The sequence below is a fragment of the Neodiprion virginianus genome, chromosome 2 (assembly GCF_021901495.1).
Source record: "Neodiprion virginianus isolate iyNeoVirg1 chromosome 2, iyNeoVirg1.1, whole genome shotgun sequence".
In the NCBI taxonomy this organism is placed as follows: Eukaryota; Metazoa; Arthropoda; class Insecta; order Hymenoptera; family Diprionidae; genus Neodiprion; species Neodiprion virginianus.
In genome coordinates this window covers 613,655-632,234 of record NC_060878.1, presented here as the reverse complement: position 1 = coordinate 632,234, position 18,580 = coordinate 613,655, and the positions used below count along the sequence as shown (strand labels likewise).

Here is an 18,580-nt window from a genome sequence, read left to right as displayed (position 1 = left end):
ACTCACCCCCCACAACGTTTCTCCGCCCGAGACGTTACCTTTTAACTAGCAGTCTTCGCATTTCTTGGGATTTATTTACACTCGTTTTACTCCATACTTGAGTCTATTTCAAAGACTTCAAGCCCCGGGATATTATCTGCATGCCAACCGCCTGAAGCTAGTCAAGTCTCGTGCCAATGACTAATTTTCTACGCCTGGCAAAATACACATATGCGAATAGTTTATTATAATTTGTTTACTTGGAAACAGAACTGTTCATTTTCCCACGCCGTGCATTCTTCGTCAAGCTTTCTTTCAATTAATTCTCGAGCAGTCGCTCAAAAATTTTTACTATCGGTATGGTAATTAACTTTTGGCCAAGAGTTGAGTCAACTGCTATTCAATATTTGGCGAGCTGTCGCAAAGTATTTTATGAGTTGAGGGCCGAGCCGTTGCCAACAGCAATAGCCTTCGCCCATTTGGACTAAGTCGTGCCAGATCACTTACTGAGAGAACAATCGTTTTTTGTTTTGCCAAACCACTCGACTAGATGGCTCCATCCTTCTTCAACATTTTTAAAATTTTTTTACTCCAAGATAATTGCGCAATACTGTGCGTCGATTTGTGGAAACCGTATGCGATTCTGTTCTACGCAAATAAATGGCCTGTGCGCAGTCCGGAGCACTTCAATTTCAGTATAAATAATCAGAATAACTGACAGACCAACGTCAGAGGGGGCGTCATTGTGTATGTTTGAATTGTTAAAAAAATAATCATCCTTCTCCGCTGGCTGGTGCTGACAACATACAGCATATGACTAGCGCTCCTGACTTATGTTAGTCACAGCTGTTTGGGAAATCATCTCTGTAAACTATTGAACGTGGACTCGACCGTGTTGATTAATAGTATCAAGTCATTGTGTCACAGATTTCTAGTATTCATAACAAAGGCAACCAACTTGTTTACCATTTCATTAAACGATGATCTCACGCGTTCAGCTCTCGTTTTATTCGTGCAAGGCAAGTCTTATTTGGGCCTATTGTCGGTGTCCTTCCTTTCACTTCGACAAACAATGAAAGTTCATTTATGGAACAGTTTCACGTTATACATACGAATGCGCACGAGTTTGTGCTCAAAATGATAGTTCGTTCTTACGAAAGTTTTCTGTCGCAGTCCAATGGTCATCCAACAGTCATCAGCTCCCAATGTCGTTCAAATAAATCCCGACAATTGAAGATGGCACAGAGGAAATCGTATTTTTAGGTGTTTGCCGGAGATAATCCAATTTGATAATCGCGCATGGAGCGTTGCCCAATACTTGAACCTAGATTCTTTGACATTCTTAAAGCCTTGTACCTACCGTGAACAGTATAGTCAGTGAAATCCTCCGCCTTCTTGTGCGTCTACTCCATTAAATTCCACTTCCTATTTTTGAGTTTGGAAATACACAAGTCGAAAGACTTGTACATTCCTTTACATAGACATTATATACCTTTTTCGAAGCGCTAAAATCCGATGCTTTCCGTAGTTTGCAGCACGTTCCTGTTTGACTTATGCCTTTGTTACCGAGTGTCTAACCGGAGTGACCTGGAATGTGATAAGTCTCTCTTATAATCAGGAATTTCGTATTGCAGAACGAAAGGGGGTTTATTACGAAGCCCCTGTTCCCACTGAGAGTGGTCCCGGTGCTAAAACCGGGACGAAACCAACTAAAGGTTCCTCTGTCGGAGGCACCGGACTTTCGCCCAACGACAATGATGTTGAGCTGATTGAGCTCGATGAAGAGGGTCGCCCCACAGGGGAGCCTCTTCAACCGGGAGATGAGACGTTGCCCTGGCGGAAAGGGCGCGTTTATCACAGGCCTGGCGTAAAGAACATAACGCCGTGGAGAAAGGCAAAGCCAAAGTCAAGAGACACTTCTCTAGATAAATTGCAGCAGGCTAGGCTACAGCAGGAAGTAAAACCCTGGACTGAGGAAGAGGTGAAGCTCAAGAAAGCCCCTCAAACGATCAAAGAGATTCCAAAAGAGAAGTTGGAAGAGGTGGAATTAAAACCAGCTAAGACAGAGAAAAGGGAAATCAGGAAACCAAGCATTGAGTACGTGGATTTGAAGCCTGTTGATAAGGACACTACGTCAGTCGATGATCAGACGCCATCCAGGCTACAGACGCATCCCAGAGAAACGGCGGAAGATGACGAAATACATGAAACTACTACGCTTAAAGTTCCGTCCAAACTTGATAAGACTGTTCCTTGGACTAAGGAAAAGATTCAACTGAAAAAAAGTAAACCGGAAAGAAAGGACATTCCAAAAGAAAAGGTTGTAGGTGTTCAACTAAAGCCTGTGAAGTCTGAGGTGAAAGATGTCGAAGAGAGCACCTTGGAACGAGTAGATTTGAAGAGGTTGACACAGACAGGAGTAAAGCAGTTTGACGAAACAGTCGAGTCGACATCCGAATACGTGGAATCAGATGAATCCCAACTTTTGAATATAAGAAGAGTCAGTAAAACAGATATCATGTCGAAGATTCCCGAGAGACCCAAGCCGTGGACCGAGGAGACAATTTCACTGAAGAAGGCTAAAACTGAAAAGAAGGAGGTTCCTAAAGAAACCATCGAGGACGTTGAATTGAAACCAATAAAACTTGAAAAACGAGACGTTGATAAAAGAGGTTTGGACAAAGTCGAACTAAAGCCCGTGAAACCAAAGACATCTGAGGATGTGAGGGATCATTCGGAATTAACCTCCGAGTACGTGGAAACGGATGAAACAAGCACTTTGCAAGTTGGAAGAATTGTGGAATCCGATGTAAAGCAAAAACAGCCTGTAGAAAAGCCCAAACCGTGGACGGAAGAAAAGATTACTTTGAAGAAAGTAAAGGCCGAAAAGAAAGAGATTCCGAAGGAAACAATAGAAGACGTTGAATTAAAACCAACGAAGCCCGTGAAAAGGGATGTCGAAATACCGGACTTGGATAAGGTTGAGCTTAAACCTCTGAAACAACAGCCCATTGAACAGGACGCAGAATTATCTCAGCCAACTTCTGAGTACGTGGAGTCGGATGAGACAAATATTTTGCAAGTTAAAAGAGTTGTTGAGTCCGATGTCACACGGAAGCAGCATGAAAAGCCCAAGCCATGGACAGAAGAGAAAATTTCGTTAAAGAAACCCAAACCCAATAAGACAGAAATTCCAAAAGAGACGGTCGAACAAGTTCAATTGAAACCAAGTGCACCACAGAAGAAGCTCACCAATAAGCTGACAGTGGGAGAGATTGAATTGAAATCAACAAAGAAAGACGTGAATAAAATTATTGCCAAAGACGCTACTGCAACGACTGAATCAGAAAAACTGTTAGTAGAAACAGAAGATACGTCTACATTAACGGTCACAAAGAAAATAGATGAAAAACAGAACAAAGATGATGTGGTGAAGGTGCCAGAACAAGTTAAACCGTGGACTGAGGAAGCCATCACTTTGAAGAAAACGCCAAAACAGGTCAAACAAGTCGAGAAGCCTGAGCAAGTAGATGTGCAACTCCGACCGACCACCAGCGATACAAAGCCGGCAACCACGCAGCAGGTGGAAACAGTAGAGTTGAAATCTGTGAAGGACGAGTACCATGTCCAAGAAGATGAAAATATCTTAGCAGTGGATAAAAAGGAAGAGGTGATCGAAGAAGAAGAACAAGAAAGAACTACTACTGCTGCTTGGCGAAGGGGCAAAAAGAAACCGAAACCAAAGATGCCATATTCTGTAGAAGAGGATGCGCAAATTCTCAAAACTGATACCGAGGTTACCGAAGAACAACGTATTACTGAAGAGGTTGCGGTATCCTGGCGCAGAGGTAAAAAGCCAGAGAAGCCTCTAGAAGACCAGACTCAGGAGATTAAACCTAAAGAAGAAAAGCCCGTTGAGAAGGTTGAGTTACCTCGGAAACGTGGAAAGAAGCCTGGCAAGGCTGTTCACACTGAAAGTGAAATTCAGCCAGAAGAAGAAGCTTCTGGAGACGCTAAACCAGAAGAAGAAATACCCACTGAAACAACACAATTACCTTGGAGACGTCAACAGAAGCTCGTTCAAGTTATTGAAGGTTCCAAAGATATACAACCGGAAGATGTTCAACCTGAACAGGTGACTGAGCTTTCTGACGAGGAGAGACTAGATGACCGAATATCTAAACTGCCTTGGCAAAGAACCAAGAAAGTGCAGCGTAAAGTTGTTCATGAAAAAGAAGAAAAAGTCGAAGACATAAGGTCTGTGTCATTGAAACCTGTAAAACGGTCTCAAAAGCCGGAAGAACCTGAAGATACAGAGGAAGTTCAATTGAAGCCGGTCAAACGTGTTCCTGAAGAAGAAAAGGTGACAGAAGAAATAAAATTGAAGCCTGTGGACAAGCCAATCACAGATGAAACACTGCCGAAAGAAGAAATTATTCCTGAAAAGGTCACTGATCAACCTGAAGATGAAAAGCCAGATGATCAAAAATCGAAATTACCTTGGCAACGAGGCAAGAAAGTGCAACGTAAGATCGTTCAGAAAGAAGAGGAAACGGTTGAGGACATAAGATCCGTGTCACTAAAACCTGTCAAACGCCCTCAAAAGCCGGAAGAACCTGAAGATACAGAGGAAGTTCAATTGAAGCCGGTCAAACGTGTTCCTAAAGAAGAAAAGGTGACAGAAGAAATAAAATTGAAGCCTGTGGACAAGCCAATCACAGATGAAACACTGCCGAAAGAAGAAATTATTCCTGAAAAGGTCACTGATCAACCTGAAGATGAAAAGCCAGATGATCAAAAATCGAAATTACCTTGGCAACGAGGCAAGAAAGTGCAACGTAAGATCGTTCAGAAAGAAGAGGAAACGGTTGAGGACATAAGATCCGTGTCACTAAAACCTGTAAAACGCCCTCAAAAGCCGGAAGAACCTGAAGACAAGGAGGAAGTTCAATTGAAGCCAGTCAAACGTCTTCCTAAAGAAGAAAAAGTGACCGAAGAAATAAAATTGAAGCCTGTGGATCAGCCAACCACAGATGAAACACTGCCAAAAGAGGAAATTATTCCTGAAAAGATTGCTGATCAACCTGAAGATGAAAAACCAGATGATCAAGCATCCACATTACCTTGGCAGCGAGGCAAGAAAGTGCAACGTAAGGTCGTTCAAAAAGAAGAGAAGACTGTCGAAGATATAAGATCTGTATCACTAAAACCTGTAAAACGCCCTCAAAAGCCGGAAGAACCTGAAGACACAGAGGAAGTTCAATTGAAGCCGGTCAAACGTCTTCCTAAAGAAGAAAAGGTGACAGAAGAAATAAAATTGAAGCCTGTGGACAAGCCAATCACAGATGAAACACTGCCAAAAGAGGAAGTTATTCCTGAAAAGATTGCTGATCAACCTGAAGATGAAAAACCAGATGATCAAGCATCCACATTACCTTGGCAGCGAGGCAAGAAAGTGCAACGTAAGATCGTTCAGAAAGAAGAAGAAACGGTTGAGGACATAAGATCCGTGTCACTAAAACCTGTCAAACGCCCTCAAAAGCCGGAAGAACCTGAAGATACAGAGGAAGTTCAATTGAAGCCGGTCAAACGTGTTCCTAAAGAAGAAAAGGTGACAGAAGAAATAAAATTGAAGCCTGTGGACAAGCCAATCACAGATGAAACACTGCCGAAAGAAGAAATTATTCTTGAAAAGGTCACTGATCAACCTGAAGATGAAAAACCAGATGATCAAAAATCGAAATTACCTTGGCAACGAGGCAAGAAAGTGCAACGTAAGATCGTTCAGAAAGAAGAGGAAACGGTTGAGGACATAAGATCCGTGTCACTAAAACCTGTCAAACGCCCTCAAAAGCCGGAAGAACCTGAAGATACAGAGGAAGTTCAATTGAAGCCGGTCAAACGTGTTCCTAAAGAAGAAAAGGTGACAGAAGAAATAAAATTGAAGCCTGTGGACAAGCCAATCACAGATGAAACACTGCCGAAAGAAGAAATTATTCCTGAAAAGGTCACTGATCAACCTGAAGATGAAAAGCCAGATGATCAAAAATCGAAATTACCTTGGCAACGAGGCAAGAAAGTGCAACGTAAGATCGTTCAGAAAGAAGAGGAAACGGTTGAGGACATAAGATCCGTGTCACTAAAACCTGTAAAACGCCCTCAGAAGCCGGAAGAACCTGAAGACACAGAGGAAGTTCAATTGAAGCCAGTCAAACGTCTTCCTAAAGAAGAAAAAGTGACCGAAGAAATAAAATTGAAGCCTGTAGATCAGCCAAGCACAGATGAAACACTGCCAAAAGAGGAAGTTATTCCTGAAAAGATTGCTGATCAACCTGAAGATGAAAAACCAGATGATCAAGCATCCACATTACCTTGGCAGCGAGGCAAGAAAGTGCAACGTAAGATCGTTCAGAAAGAAGAGGAAACGGTTGAGGACATAAGATCCGTGTCACTAAAACCTGTAAAACGCCCTCAAAAGCCAGAAGAACCTGAAGACACAGAGGAAGTTCAATTGAAGCCAGTCAAACGTCTTCCTAAAGAAGAAAAAGTGACCGAAAAAATAAAATTGAAGCCTGTAGATCAGCCAACCACAGATGAAACACTGCCAAAAGAGGAAATTATTCCTGAAAAGATTGCTGATCAACCTGAAGATGGAAAACCAGATGATCAAGCGTCCAAATTACCTTGGCAACGAGGGAAGAAAGTGCAACGTGAGATCGTTCAGAAAGAAGAGGAAACGGTTGAGGACATACGATCCGTGTCATTAAAACCTGTAAAACGCCCTCAAAAGCCGGAAGAACCTGAAGATACAGAGGAAGTTCAATTGAAGCCGGTCAAACGCCTTCCTAAAGACGAGCTAACGGAAGACGTGATCACCTTAAAACCTGTGAAAACAATACAAGAAGAAAAAGCGAAGCCCCTTGAACTAATGGAAGATCTCAAACCTGATCAAGAAGAGATTCCAAAGGCCTATATTCCTGAAACAACTGAAACTACAGTATCTTGGCGAAAAGGAAAGAAGCCATCCAAAACAAGGCCCTCTACTACAGAGCAGCCTAATGAATCAATGGAGACGGCGGAAAAAATTTCGGCAGAAAAAGATGCATTGCCATGGAGACGTGGAAAGGATCGTGTTACAAGAACTAAACAATCTGTAGAAAAAGTTGTTGATGAACAACAACTCGTAGAAGAAAGTACAATTTATGAGCAGCAAGTGACAGAAGAAATGGTCTCATCCGAAATTACAGAAGTCCGGAAAGATGAACAAATCGAAGATATCCGCAGCGTCACCTTGAAGAAAGTGAAACGTGATAGAAAACCCGATGAGAAGAAAGATATAGAACAAGTTTCACTGAAACCACTGAAGAAAATACCTAAAGATGAAGATACCATTGAATACATCCAACAAAAACATGTTCAAAAACCTGATGTTGAAGAGGAGAAGCTTGTAGAAGACAAACCGAAACCAATCAAACCCAAACAACCTACTGAAAAGATCGAAGAGGTCGTTGGTTTGAAACCCGTCAAGAGGAGAAAAAAACCAGAAGAAATAGAAAGGGAAGAAATTCAGTTGGAACCAATTGATAAGACTAAGATCCCAGAGAAAGTCGTACATCAAGAAGAGCCCGTAACAGAAGAGCCTGATGAAGAGACTAATGTTTCGTGGCGTCGTGGAAAGAAACCTAAAAAGGTTGTAGAAACCCCAGTGGAAGAACAGCCAGAGAAAAAAACCCAGGAAGAAGTTAATTTGGAAGAGATTGTTGAGGATACTACGTCGATTGAGGTTACTCTGAAACCTGAGAAGAAGAAAGCTAAAAAATCTAAAAAAATTGTTGAATTTAAGAAAGACGTGACAATTGTTCCACTGGACCAGGAAGACGAAATTACGGAAGTTATCCAAACAGAGGAAGAAATTGTCAGTCAGGTCGAGGAATCTAAGCGCGAAAAACTACAGCCAGTTACGCATAGCCGACTTCCCGAGGAAAAACCAGACGAAGTCGAAAAAGTTCATCTCAAACCAATTCCCAAAAAGTCCATCGAAGGAAAAACATCCGAGGAGAAACTAGACGTTCCACTGAAAAAAGATAAGCCAAAGGACGACGAGAGTACGGAAGGAATAGACCTGGAATTCACGTCGAAGGAGGTAGAAGAAAAAATTAAGGATGAACCGCAAGAACAGACAGAATTACCTTGGCGACGTGGCAAAAAGAAGCCTACTCCTGTTGTTAATGAGAAGCTGGTAGAACCTCAGGCTTCTGAGAAGAGTCCTAAAGAAAAACCTGAGGAAACAGTTGAAGTCTCTTGGCGTACTGGTAAGCGAAAACCACGGGAACCTGAACAGCCACAAGAGGAAGTTCACTTGAAACCTATTCCGAAAAAACAATCAGAAGAGGAGGTTCCGGACAAGGTGAAGTTGAAACCCGTTCAAAAAGACAAAATTGAAGATGAAAGAGAAGAGGTGAAACTGAAGCCTATCAAAAAAGAAAAGAAACCAAAGTCTGAAGACGCAGAACAAGTCTCTCTAAAGCCTATCCCGCAGAAACCAGATGCTGAAGATCAGCCGGAAGATATTCAATTAAAACCGGTTCCAAAAACAGAAGTCGAAGAGGATGTACCTCAGCATTTGAAAAGTAAACCAATTGAGAAAAAACCGGAAGATGAGCCAGAAGAAATTAGGCTTAAGCCCGTCAAGAAGGGGAAGAAACCAACATCAGAAGAAAAAGAAGTGGTGTCTTTGAAACCGATCCCACAAAAACCAATTACCGAAGAGACAGGAGATGTCGAATTTGAGCGCTTGAGAAAACCATCTATTGATCAACAGAAAGTTGAACAGCCCGAACTGCAGCCTGAAAAACTCGAAGAAGTGCCCGAAAAAGATCAGCCATCTGAAACGGCACAGCTACCATGGAAACGCGGTAAGAAACCCAAGAAGTCTGAGCAGGTAGTCGAAAAACTTGAAGAGGTCAAATTAAAGCCTGTCAAGAAAGAAAAGAAACCAGAGACCGAAGATATAGAACAAGTCTCTCTGAAGCCTATACCTCAGAAATCGGTTGTCGAAGATACGGGAGTAGTGGAACTCGAGCGCCTCACAAAGCCATCTATCGATGATCACGAAGTTGATCAGCCAGAAGCGCAGTTCGAAGTGCAGCCTGAAAAACTCGAAGAAGTCCCTGAAAAAGACCAGCCATTAGACATGGCACAGCTACCATGGCGACGGGCTAAGAAACCGAAGAAGCCTGAACAGATTCAAGAAAAAGTAGAAGAAGTCCAACTAAAGCCTGTCAAGAAAGAGCAGAAACCAGAGACCGGAGATGTAGAACAAATCTCTCTGAAGCCTATACCTCAAAAACCTGTTGATGAAGAGCAGCAGGAAAAAGTGCAATTGAAATTGATTCCAAAAACAGAAGTCGATGAGCAGGCGCTTGAGCGTTTGAAACGTAAGCCTGTTCAAAAAGAAAAATCTGAAGACAAACCAGAAGATATCAAACTGAAACCTGTGAAAAGGGGAAAGAAGCCAGTGCCAGATGAAAAAGAAGTAATATCTCTGAAACCAATCCCATCGAAAACAGCTACCGAAGACACAACAGAGGTTGAATCTGAGCGCACTAGAAAACCATCTATTGACAATGAAAAACTTGAGCAACCAGAACTACAGCTTGAACAACTCGAGGAAGCGCGTAAAGAAGATCAGCCATCTGAAATAGCACAGTTACCGTGGCGAAGGGGTAAGAAACCCAAGAAGCCTGATCAGGTGGAGGAAAAACCGGAAGAGGTTAAATTGAAGCCTGTAAAACGGAAAGATACTGAGGAAGTTGACCAGCCTGAAGAAGTTGTACTGAAACCGGTAAAGAAACAAGACGTTCCAGAAAGCGTCAAGCCTGAAGAATCCAGACTAGAACCTATACCAATTGCTGAAACAGAGAAAGAAGATACTATCGAGGAAACAGTGACGTCAGTAGAAGAAATTAAGATCGGAAAGAAACAGAAGACGGTTAAGATCAATACCAAAGCCATCGAGATCATCGATGACAAGCCAGTTGATGAAATTACAGAAATTACGGAACTGGATATTACGACTAAAAAGCGTATGGATACAAAAGAACTCGTTCAAAAAGACGTTCAACCCGAGGAACAAAAGCGCAAACGCAGACAGAGAACCCAAGTTGATATATCGATTGCTGACAAAACTAAAAAAGTTGCGCCAAGATTCATACAAAAGCTCCAACCCGTTATCGCCGAGCCAGACAAACCAGCCAAATTTACTTGCACAGTGATCGGTAATCCGTTCCCGGAAGTAGCGTGGTACAGAAACGAACAGGAATTACATGCTAGTGAGAAGTACGTCATGACGGTTGTCGAAACCACGGCAACACTGGAGATAACGAATGTTAAAGAGGAAGACGTGGCGATGTATTCTTGCAGAGCCTCTAATCCTGCTGGTGTTGCTACCTCTACAGTGAATCTAGTCATATTCGGTACGGCTGAGTCGGAATGCATATTTTCTGTGAATTTTGCGTGGTTTTCAACGCTCTGTTTGTCTATTATCGAATGGAGCAACGTCATGCTTAGTACGCTAAAATTCCTGTGAAACGCTTTAGTAATACATTTCAAAGTGTGTGAAGAATTTCAACTAAAAATGTAATGCTAATATTTTGCGATTCGTCTCGCCTTACCTACTAGAATAATCAATAACGATTATTTTTACAGATTGAGGATTTTGTCTAATGATTCAAATTATCTCATGCAATTCATCCCGTATTATTTGCTCGTTTATTGTCCATGTTTGTTGTTGAGTTTTTGTATTATGTGCTGAATATTGTCAAGATTGCTGTTCTGACCTGGATTACTTCCACAGAAAAAGAAGAGGAAGGTATCGCACCACACTTCACAACACCGATCAAGCCATTGATGGCTGAAGAGCACAAGCCAGCTACTCTGGAGTGCATTGTTACAGGAACTCCAACGCCTGAAGTAAAATGGTATCGTGGAGAGAAGGAAGTGAAGCCGAAGAAGGGAACAGAGATAACATTCAAACCAGAAACTGGAGAGGCTAAGCTGACTATTCTGGAACCAACACCCGAAGACGAAAAGGTTTACAGAGTTCGCGCAGTGAATAAATTCGGTCGAGCTGAATGCAGGGCTAACTTGCTTATCACTAATTCTGTACTAGTCACAAAACCTGAGGTGATGTACGCTCCAAAGATTACTAAACCTTTGCCAGCACTTATAGTAGAAAAGGGTAAGCCGTTAATATTAACCGCCGATTTCGAAAGCCAGCCAAAGGGAGAAGTCAAGTGGTTCAAAAATGGTACTGAAATCAAACCTTCACCTAAACAAAAATTAGAAGTCTTCGAAAATACAACCGAATTAACAATCGCCGATGTCTCAAAGAAAGACAGTGGGAAGTATGAAGTCAGAGTACAGAACCCAGCCGGCGAAGCCCGCAGTTCGGGATCTGTCACCATCACGAAACAACAAGAATCACCTGACACAGTGCAGGCACCAAGGTTCATTGAACCTCTTCAACCACAGATCGTCGCTCCGGGTGAAGTCGTTATTATGGAAGCAAGAGTCGAGTCATACCCAACTGCGTCATTCCAATGGTTCCACAACGATCACGCCCTCATGGTAAGTGTACATTGACATGAGATTCTCTTTCTCGCGAAGCTTTTCAATATCAAACTTACTCATTACGTCTTTCATATTTTCAGTCATCCCCTGAGCTAAGAATCGTGACGCTAGAAAATCGATCCGTTCTTCTGGTCAAAGAGATTGTCCCAGAATTTGCTGGCTCGTATACGTGTCGCGCCGAGAACGTTGCTGGATCTGTAACCTGCACAGCGAGTGTCAACATTACCGATGAAACCTGGGAAGAAACGGTTGAACTGCTTTCACCCACATTTGTCAGAAAATTATCACCCGTCAGGGTCATGGACGGCGAAAGCGTTAACCTGACCTGCATCGTTCAGGGTAAACCAATCCCTAAAGTCGAATGGTTCCACGATAACAAGCCGATCAAGGAAGGAAAAGAAATTACCATTCTTCAAGATACCGAGGGTGTTTGCAGTCTCGCAATCACGGAAGTTTTCCCTGAAGATGCTGGCGAATACACCTGCCAAGCGATTAATCCTGTTGGCGAAACAGTCTGCACCACGTCTCTCGTGGTTGAAGGTAAATGTCGTGTTTATTCAAGTCTAACTCGTTTTTCACTGCTTATTTTTCATTCGAACAACTTATTTTCAAGCATACGAATACGTACCGGATTCAGAGATAGCGTCATCGATTGTTGCAACTTCCCTAATCACTGGGCAGAGTGGCTCAGAAGAGGATCTGCTGTCTCCTAAGGTGAGACATAACCGAGCACAACTTGATTAACTCATTGTACAATTCTTGTTGAAAACAATTTAACCAATGAATATGTTTTTTTTTTTATTCAGGAGACTCCACTCTCAGATACTGACACAGAGGATTCTGCACCAGAAATAACGAAGAAACTTCCTCAGTTAATTCCTACAAAAGATGGGGAATTAACTCGGTGAGTTGGCAAATTTGTTGATGAACCTGTATGGATCATACTATACAGCGTGAAAAGTGCAAAAATAAAGCATCTGGTACACTCGACTTTACAGATTGGAAGTTAAAGTCAAGGGAAAGCCCAAGCCACAAGGAAAGTGGTACAAACAGGGCACGGAGATAGTTCCATCAGAAGAGTTCCAAATTGAAGAATTTGACGACGGAACATCGGTGTTAACAATAACTGAAGCATATCCGGATGATACCGGTGAAATTGTGTTCGAGGCGCACAATCCTTTGGGCGTCTCGACAACGACTACATATCTATCTGTAGGAGGTATAGACTTTGATATAATCACATTCAATCTAAACTGTTTAATTTATATTTTGTCTAGTTGTTTTCAGTTCACGCCAAACGGAATGTTCGATTGGTATTTTATCCACCGCACCCTTTCCCGATTTTTCATTCACATAAAACACAACAATCTTATACATATTACCACATTTCACCTAACAGCGTTACAATATTTTGTGTATGATAACACTCTCAAGGAGCGTTGATCAATATCTATGTACATGTATTTTTCTTTTTATCAAAAATATTAATTATCATCTTTTACAAATCAGCAGCGCCGTCAAATTGTCGACACAAAACTTACAAACCGATATTGTATCTCAGGTATTCTCGGAACGAAGGATTACAGAAAACCAGAATGGGTTACCCATATGGAGGAAATGCAAGAAGCTCTTCGAGGTAAGAGTGATGTTGGAAATTCTCAATGTAGCATGCTCAGTGTGCAGGCATCCAATTTTTCCACGGACAGTTTAGACATTCTCTCAATCAGACGGGAAGGATTCTCAGCTCAAGAGGGTATTATGACAGGTAGAAGGTTTTTCACAAGTGACACACTGGACCAGGCGAAAGATGAAAAAGACATGTTATGTGGTATTACAACAGAAAATTCGGAAGAAAAGTTTTATCTAGCTAGGGATACAAACGACGATTGTACAGAGGAAAAAATCATTCCTGAACAAAGAAATCGTACAAGCACTGTGAAAGCTATAAGTAAGAAATCGGAAATGAAACGAACGGTGAAAAGTAAAAGTGAGAAAGGAACAACTAAAATTACCAACCAAACGACAGCAAAAACATCAGCCGTAGGAAATGTGTTAAAAATAGATGCATCTGTGAATTTGTGGAATAAGACGGCTGGAAAAGTGAAGAGCAAAAATATGCAACAGGAATCTTCAGAAGATACGCAAATTTTTAAGAAGAAAATTGTTGAGCAAAAAAAATTGAGCCAGATTTCGCCACAAAACAGGGTAAAAGAAGATTCAGCCCAAGAGAGAACTTTAACCAAACCCGTGTCATCGAAGCAATCGATTGGATCTCCGTGTTTCCCTATGAAGATTAGCAAGCAAAAATTACCATCCCCGACCAAAGGGAAAACAATATCGCTAACTAACAATCCTAACAATATGTCGACAAGTTCTGAGAAAATGATTGGGGTAAAAAAAAAAAATCCGCCGAATACCGTAAAAAAAATTGATCGAAAAATCAAGCAGCCATTAAAACGAAAAATAGTTCTTGACTTTAATGAAATACTTCCGAAAACGAAGCAAACAACTGCCGATTCTGAGCCGCGTGACCATCTTTCGATATCAGAAATAAATCCCGAAAGCTATCACGGATACTCTGAAAGTCCTATGACTAATTATTACTTGTCACCTATAGAGGAGAACAGCGAGGCCTCGACGAGCAGCAGCAGTCAAGGAAAGTCGGATTCGAAATATTGCCTACGTAAAAATAGATTGAAGAATCTGAAACACGAGTATTCCGACATCGAAGAAGGATCGTACGACAGTAGTCGGAAGTATCACACTTACCCAAGGTCCAGAATACCAGTTGTGAAAAAATCGAGCGATCATTACAAGAGGTTGATGGACCCGAGGATGTATCCACTTGAACCAAGAGAAATTGATTTCGAAGGATTCCAGCAGCTACACACAGTCGACAGTCAAGAAGAGCTGCAGGAATTTTTACTGCTCGAAAGCGAGTGCAGTGGAAATCTCGGATTAGCGGAAGAAGCTTCGGCAACTGCGATTTCATTTGGAGACACGCTTAGTGAGGATGAGAGAGGCACCATGTCAGGTATTTAATTTGAACTAACAACAATCTAACTGCGAGTCTCAATATAGGTAATAATTTTTTATCAATCATCTGAAAATTATCGAAAAATAATAAATAACCGCTTCCAGTTTTATTCGAATCCATAGAAAATAAATTGTTTCTGAGTAGATATTGAAAACCATAGCGAATCACTCCGATGCACTTATGTTTTAATCAAATGAAATCTACGAACTACCAGGATCGAAGTATGAATAACTGTGTGAATTTTCTATGTTGATAATAATTATGCATGGATTTGTGTGTGTTTATTGTAACTAGATTACTGACAACGGTGTTACATCAGCCATGCCACGACAAAGTTCATGTTAAGGTAAAACTCAAAAATATTTTTATGGTAATGTCTACGTCTTGTGAGTTTGGATGTTTATAAATTTGAAACATTTCTTCTTTCTTGTTTCAGCTACACAATCTGTACCGCGATTTATTCAAGAAATTACCCCTACATATGTTCAAGAAGGAGAACCTGTAGAATTTGAATGCATATACTCAGGAAACCCTGAGCCAGGTCAGTCATCGTTGTATCATTTCAATTCAGAAATATGCCATTTTACAATGAGTTTGGTATAAGAGCTTATCTCTCCATATAACCGCTTCACGTGGTAAAAATTTCTTTTCATTTTATAGATGTAGTCTGGTACAAGAATGACAAACTCGTAAGCAACACCGAGAACTTGAAAGTACGACTTAAGGGTAATTCAAAGACGTCCTTAACGATAAAGCGGACCACGAAAGAAGACGATGGAATCTACGTTTGCAAGGCTACCAGTGATATTGGTCTCGCCATCACCAAAGCCAGGCTGAACGTCAGCGGTAAGATTATAACGATATTTTTCACAAAGGCGTTTCGATGCCAGTACTTAGGGCTTAGGTTATTAGCATTTTGTGTTTCATTACAATTAAAACTTTTCTTCTAACAGATGTCACTGGAGCTCCACTGCAACCACAAGAGGAGGAAAAGCCGGAAGAAGTCAAGCCTGAAAAGAAGCCGGAAAAGAAGAAGAGGCATGAAATCAAAAAAGCCCATGCTACAAAGGAAAAAGTTAAGCCAGAACGAGTGAGGGTCGATAAGACAACGACGGTTGAAGAAATAGGCGTTCCGCTATCACAGCGTGAAGACAAGTGAGTGAAATAAATATTGTTTTTTAGCAAACAAAAATCAGATTTTTGAACGACAATGAACGATATTAATACATTTACCATAATACAGGAAAATTGTCGACGTTCAAGAGGTGCAGGTGTTCGAAAGCACCGAAACTATTGAAGAGGAAAGACGCGAGGTAAGATTTTGATCCGACGTACATGAAGTTTTATTCTTCTGACGAAGAACAATCACATCTATATTGAGTAAAATGCGAATTTTCTATCAGGTGTCCCAGGCTAAGAAAGTGATTCCCATCCAAGAACCAGTTTCCACCGAAGCTACCGCAAGTCTGAAGAAGATCGACGAAAAGCCGAAAGAGATCAAGTCATGGCCTGAAGATCGGGCTAAGCCGGTAGTGGAAGAGCTGGAGAGTGTCGAAATTTCAGAAGTGAAAACAGAAGACACAATTCAGGACTTAGTGGTCAAACCATCGGAAGAGAAGCCGAAGAAGAAGAGAGTAAAGTCAGAGAAGAAACAACAAGCTGTTGAAAAGGTGACAGTGACCGAGGTCAGGGTCGAGCAAGTGATAGTAGAACAAAAGGAAGAAATTGCCAAGGAAGTCGACGAGCTTATGGAGGTCTTAAACGCTACCGAATTTGGCCCCGGTGAGTCACCGCTTAGGGAATTGGCCACGATTGGTTACCTGGTACGACAAGGTGTCTCGGTGAACGAGATAAACGAGAGCTTGTACCAGACGGACAAGTTCCCAGCCTTGAGGACACCCGATGCTCAGAGCGCTCTGGTTCAACTGGTCGAGAGGGAAGGCCATGGGCCCTTGATTACTCAAGTCTTGACTGAGGAAACAACCGCCGATGAGAGCATCGTCGCTGCCACTGTTGGATTCCGAGCATTCATGAGAATGGTCGAGCTCCAGCATGCCACCGTCGAAGAAGTCATCACCCACTTTGCTCCCGAAGACTTCCGACCACATGCCTGGGAGGTAACGGAAGCAACTGAGGTAAAAACCGCGATGCATTAATCGCACAATTTTTAGTGAATATTACGATGCTTTTAACTGTCACGCGGTGACGCAGACGTGACGATACAAGGTGACGAGTATCCTGAACTCGTATGATTCTTATTCGCAGATTATTTCGGAGCAGCACTTTATGCAGAGAGTAGATGTGGAAAGAGAGGAAGTGTATCGTACGGGTAAGTCAGGATTGTGTGGCGTGTCACTCAAAATGTTGCTTTTTTTGAGCTAACGAGCAATACATCAAGTTGTGAAATATAAGAAATCTAACGCAAACGTGAAATGCTTATTGAATTCGAGCTTGCGTGGCTGATGTTTCGTAGAGTTTTGTAAATATGTTGAATTGTGAACGTGCTATTAAATGGCACGCTTTCGTACAAATTAAACGGGTTACTTTGACTCGTGGTATTTAAGTTTTTGTCTTTGTGTCTGTATGTATTGAATTGATCATTATTTAATAAAATTGTTGATTTTTTAACAGTGTTTAGACTGAAATTATTCAAAATCCCTGACTGATGAATCCGTTTGTTGTTGACTTTATTTCAGAGAGAAGAGATGAGAAAAAATTGGTGCAAATTGAAGATGTTCAGGACATGAAAGGTTTGAGGATGAATTCTGCTATCATGTTGCACGGAATATTTTATATTACTTCTGTCGACTTATCAATTCTTTTACTATATTGGTTCTAATATTCTAAAGCCGGAAACTATAATTTTCCTGCCGATGAAATTTTGAAAATCTTTTGCTTCGTCAACAAACAAAATTTTGCTTCGATAACAATGGATTGAGAGTAGCCATAGTCATTACTAAAATCACGAACATATGATGTATGTGTAAAAGCTGTAGAACTCAGCTGCTTTACAATAAGACAAACTATTTATCAAATTGCTTCTCGATTGAAATCCATAATAATTACGGTTAAAAGTTCTCCAACAGTTTAAAAGTGTGACAATATTATATTGCATGCCTTACTTTGATATTTATTCGTTACGTATAGTTGTTTTTATATACTTTCAGATGCATGAAGCTTTGTACGAATTATTTTGGCCGATTTTCAGCTTATGCCGCTATGCTTCCAATACAAAATAACGTGAAAGAAAACAAAAATAAATAATTAAAAGATACGTTGTATATTAAATGCTTAAAATTTTTCATAAAATATATAGTATCTTGCAAACATCGTCGATATATGTGCTTGACTCGCTTCGCATTGCAGACGTTTCAATAGTGTAAGTATAAAACTACTGCTTCGTACGAGTGTTTTTATATAAGTATATGTGTTCACTTGTTTCGCAATGTAACACAAATAATTGAAAAATTATAAAATTGAAGCTAAAAATATAATCATTTGGTAGCTTATGGATTATTGGAAAAGAATGATTTTCAACTGGTTTCAGGGTAAATTCACTGACACGTCATGATTATTTTCTATAAGTTTTATTTTTCTTCAATCTTTACGTGTAGAATTAATTGTGATCATAAACTCTCAGCTACCAACAGTAATTCAAAAATGATATAAAAAAAATTTTTTAATAAAAAATCATTCCTTAGTAAACTTGACGTCACAGCATGTTACACGTGTATGTGAAAAGTCGAGCGCATCATACAATTTTTCTTCTATCCCGATTGCACATTGTACCATCCATCCTTGTAGCGTGGATTACCGAATGTGGTGCATAACACAGTATCTCAAAACTACCTCCATATAATAACGATTGTTTATTATTTGAATGTCCATGCTGGTTTGACTTCTTGTATTCATTTATTATTTTAAACACACTGA

At 40.9% G+C, this 18,580-nt stretch overlaps 1 protein-coding gene across 1 annotated transcript in view; it reads left to right on the top strand.

Annotated features, from left to right (window-relative positions):
* Positions 1-959: 959 nt before the first annotated feature.
* LOC124299107 (titin-like) overlaps positions 960-18,580 on the top strand; it is a 65,671-nt gene continuing 48,050 nt past the window's right edge. Inside the window, exons 1-15 of the mRNA XM_046752057.1 lie at positions 960-998; positions 1,508-10,454; positions 10,835-11,607; positions 11,691-12,150; positions 12,224-12,324; positions 12,417-12,514; positions 12,609-12,829; positions 13,172-13,246; positions 15,084-15,188; positions 15,308-15,493; positions 15,601-15,802; positions 15,891-15,960; positions 16,051-16,782; positions 16,913-16,976; positions 17,344-17,397. Coding sequence (XP_046608013.1) covers positions 960-998; positions 1,508-10,454; positions 10,835-11,607; positions 11,691-12,150; positions 12,224-12,324; positions 12,417-12,514; positions 12,609-12,829; positions 13,172-13,246; positions 15,084-15,188; positions 15,308-15,493; positions 15,601-15,802; positions 15,891-15,960; positions 16,051-16,782; positions 16,913-16,976; positions 17,344-17,397 — 12,127 coding nt within the window. The remainder of the gene's footprint in view (positions 999-1,507; positions 10,455-10,834; positions 11,608-11,690; positions 12,151-12,223; positions 12,325-12,416; positions 12,515-12,608; positions 12,830-13,171; positions 13,247-15,083; positions 15,189-15,307; positions 15,494-15,600; positions 15,803-15,890; positions 15,961-16,050; positions 16,783-16,912; positions 16,977-17,343; positions 17,398-18,580) is intronic.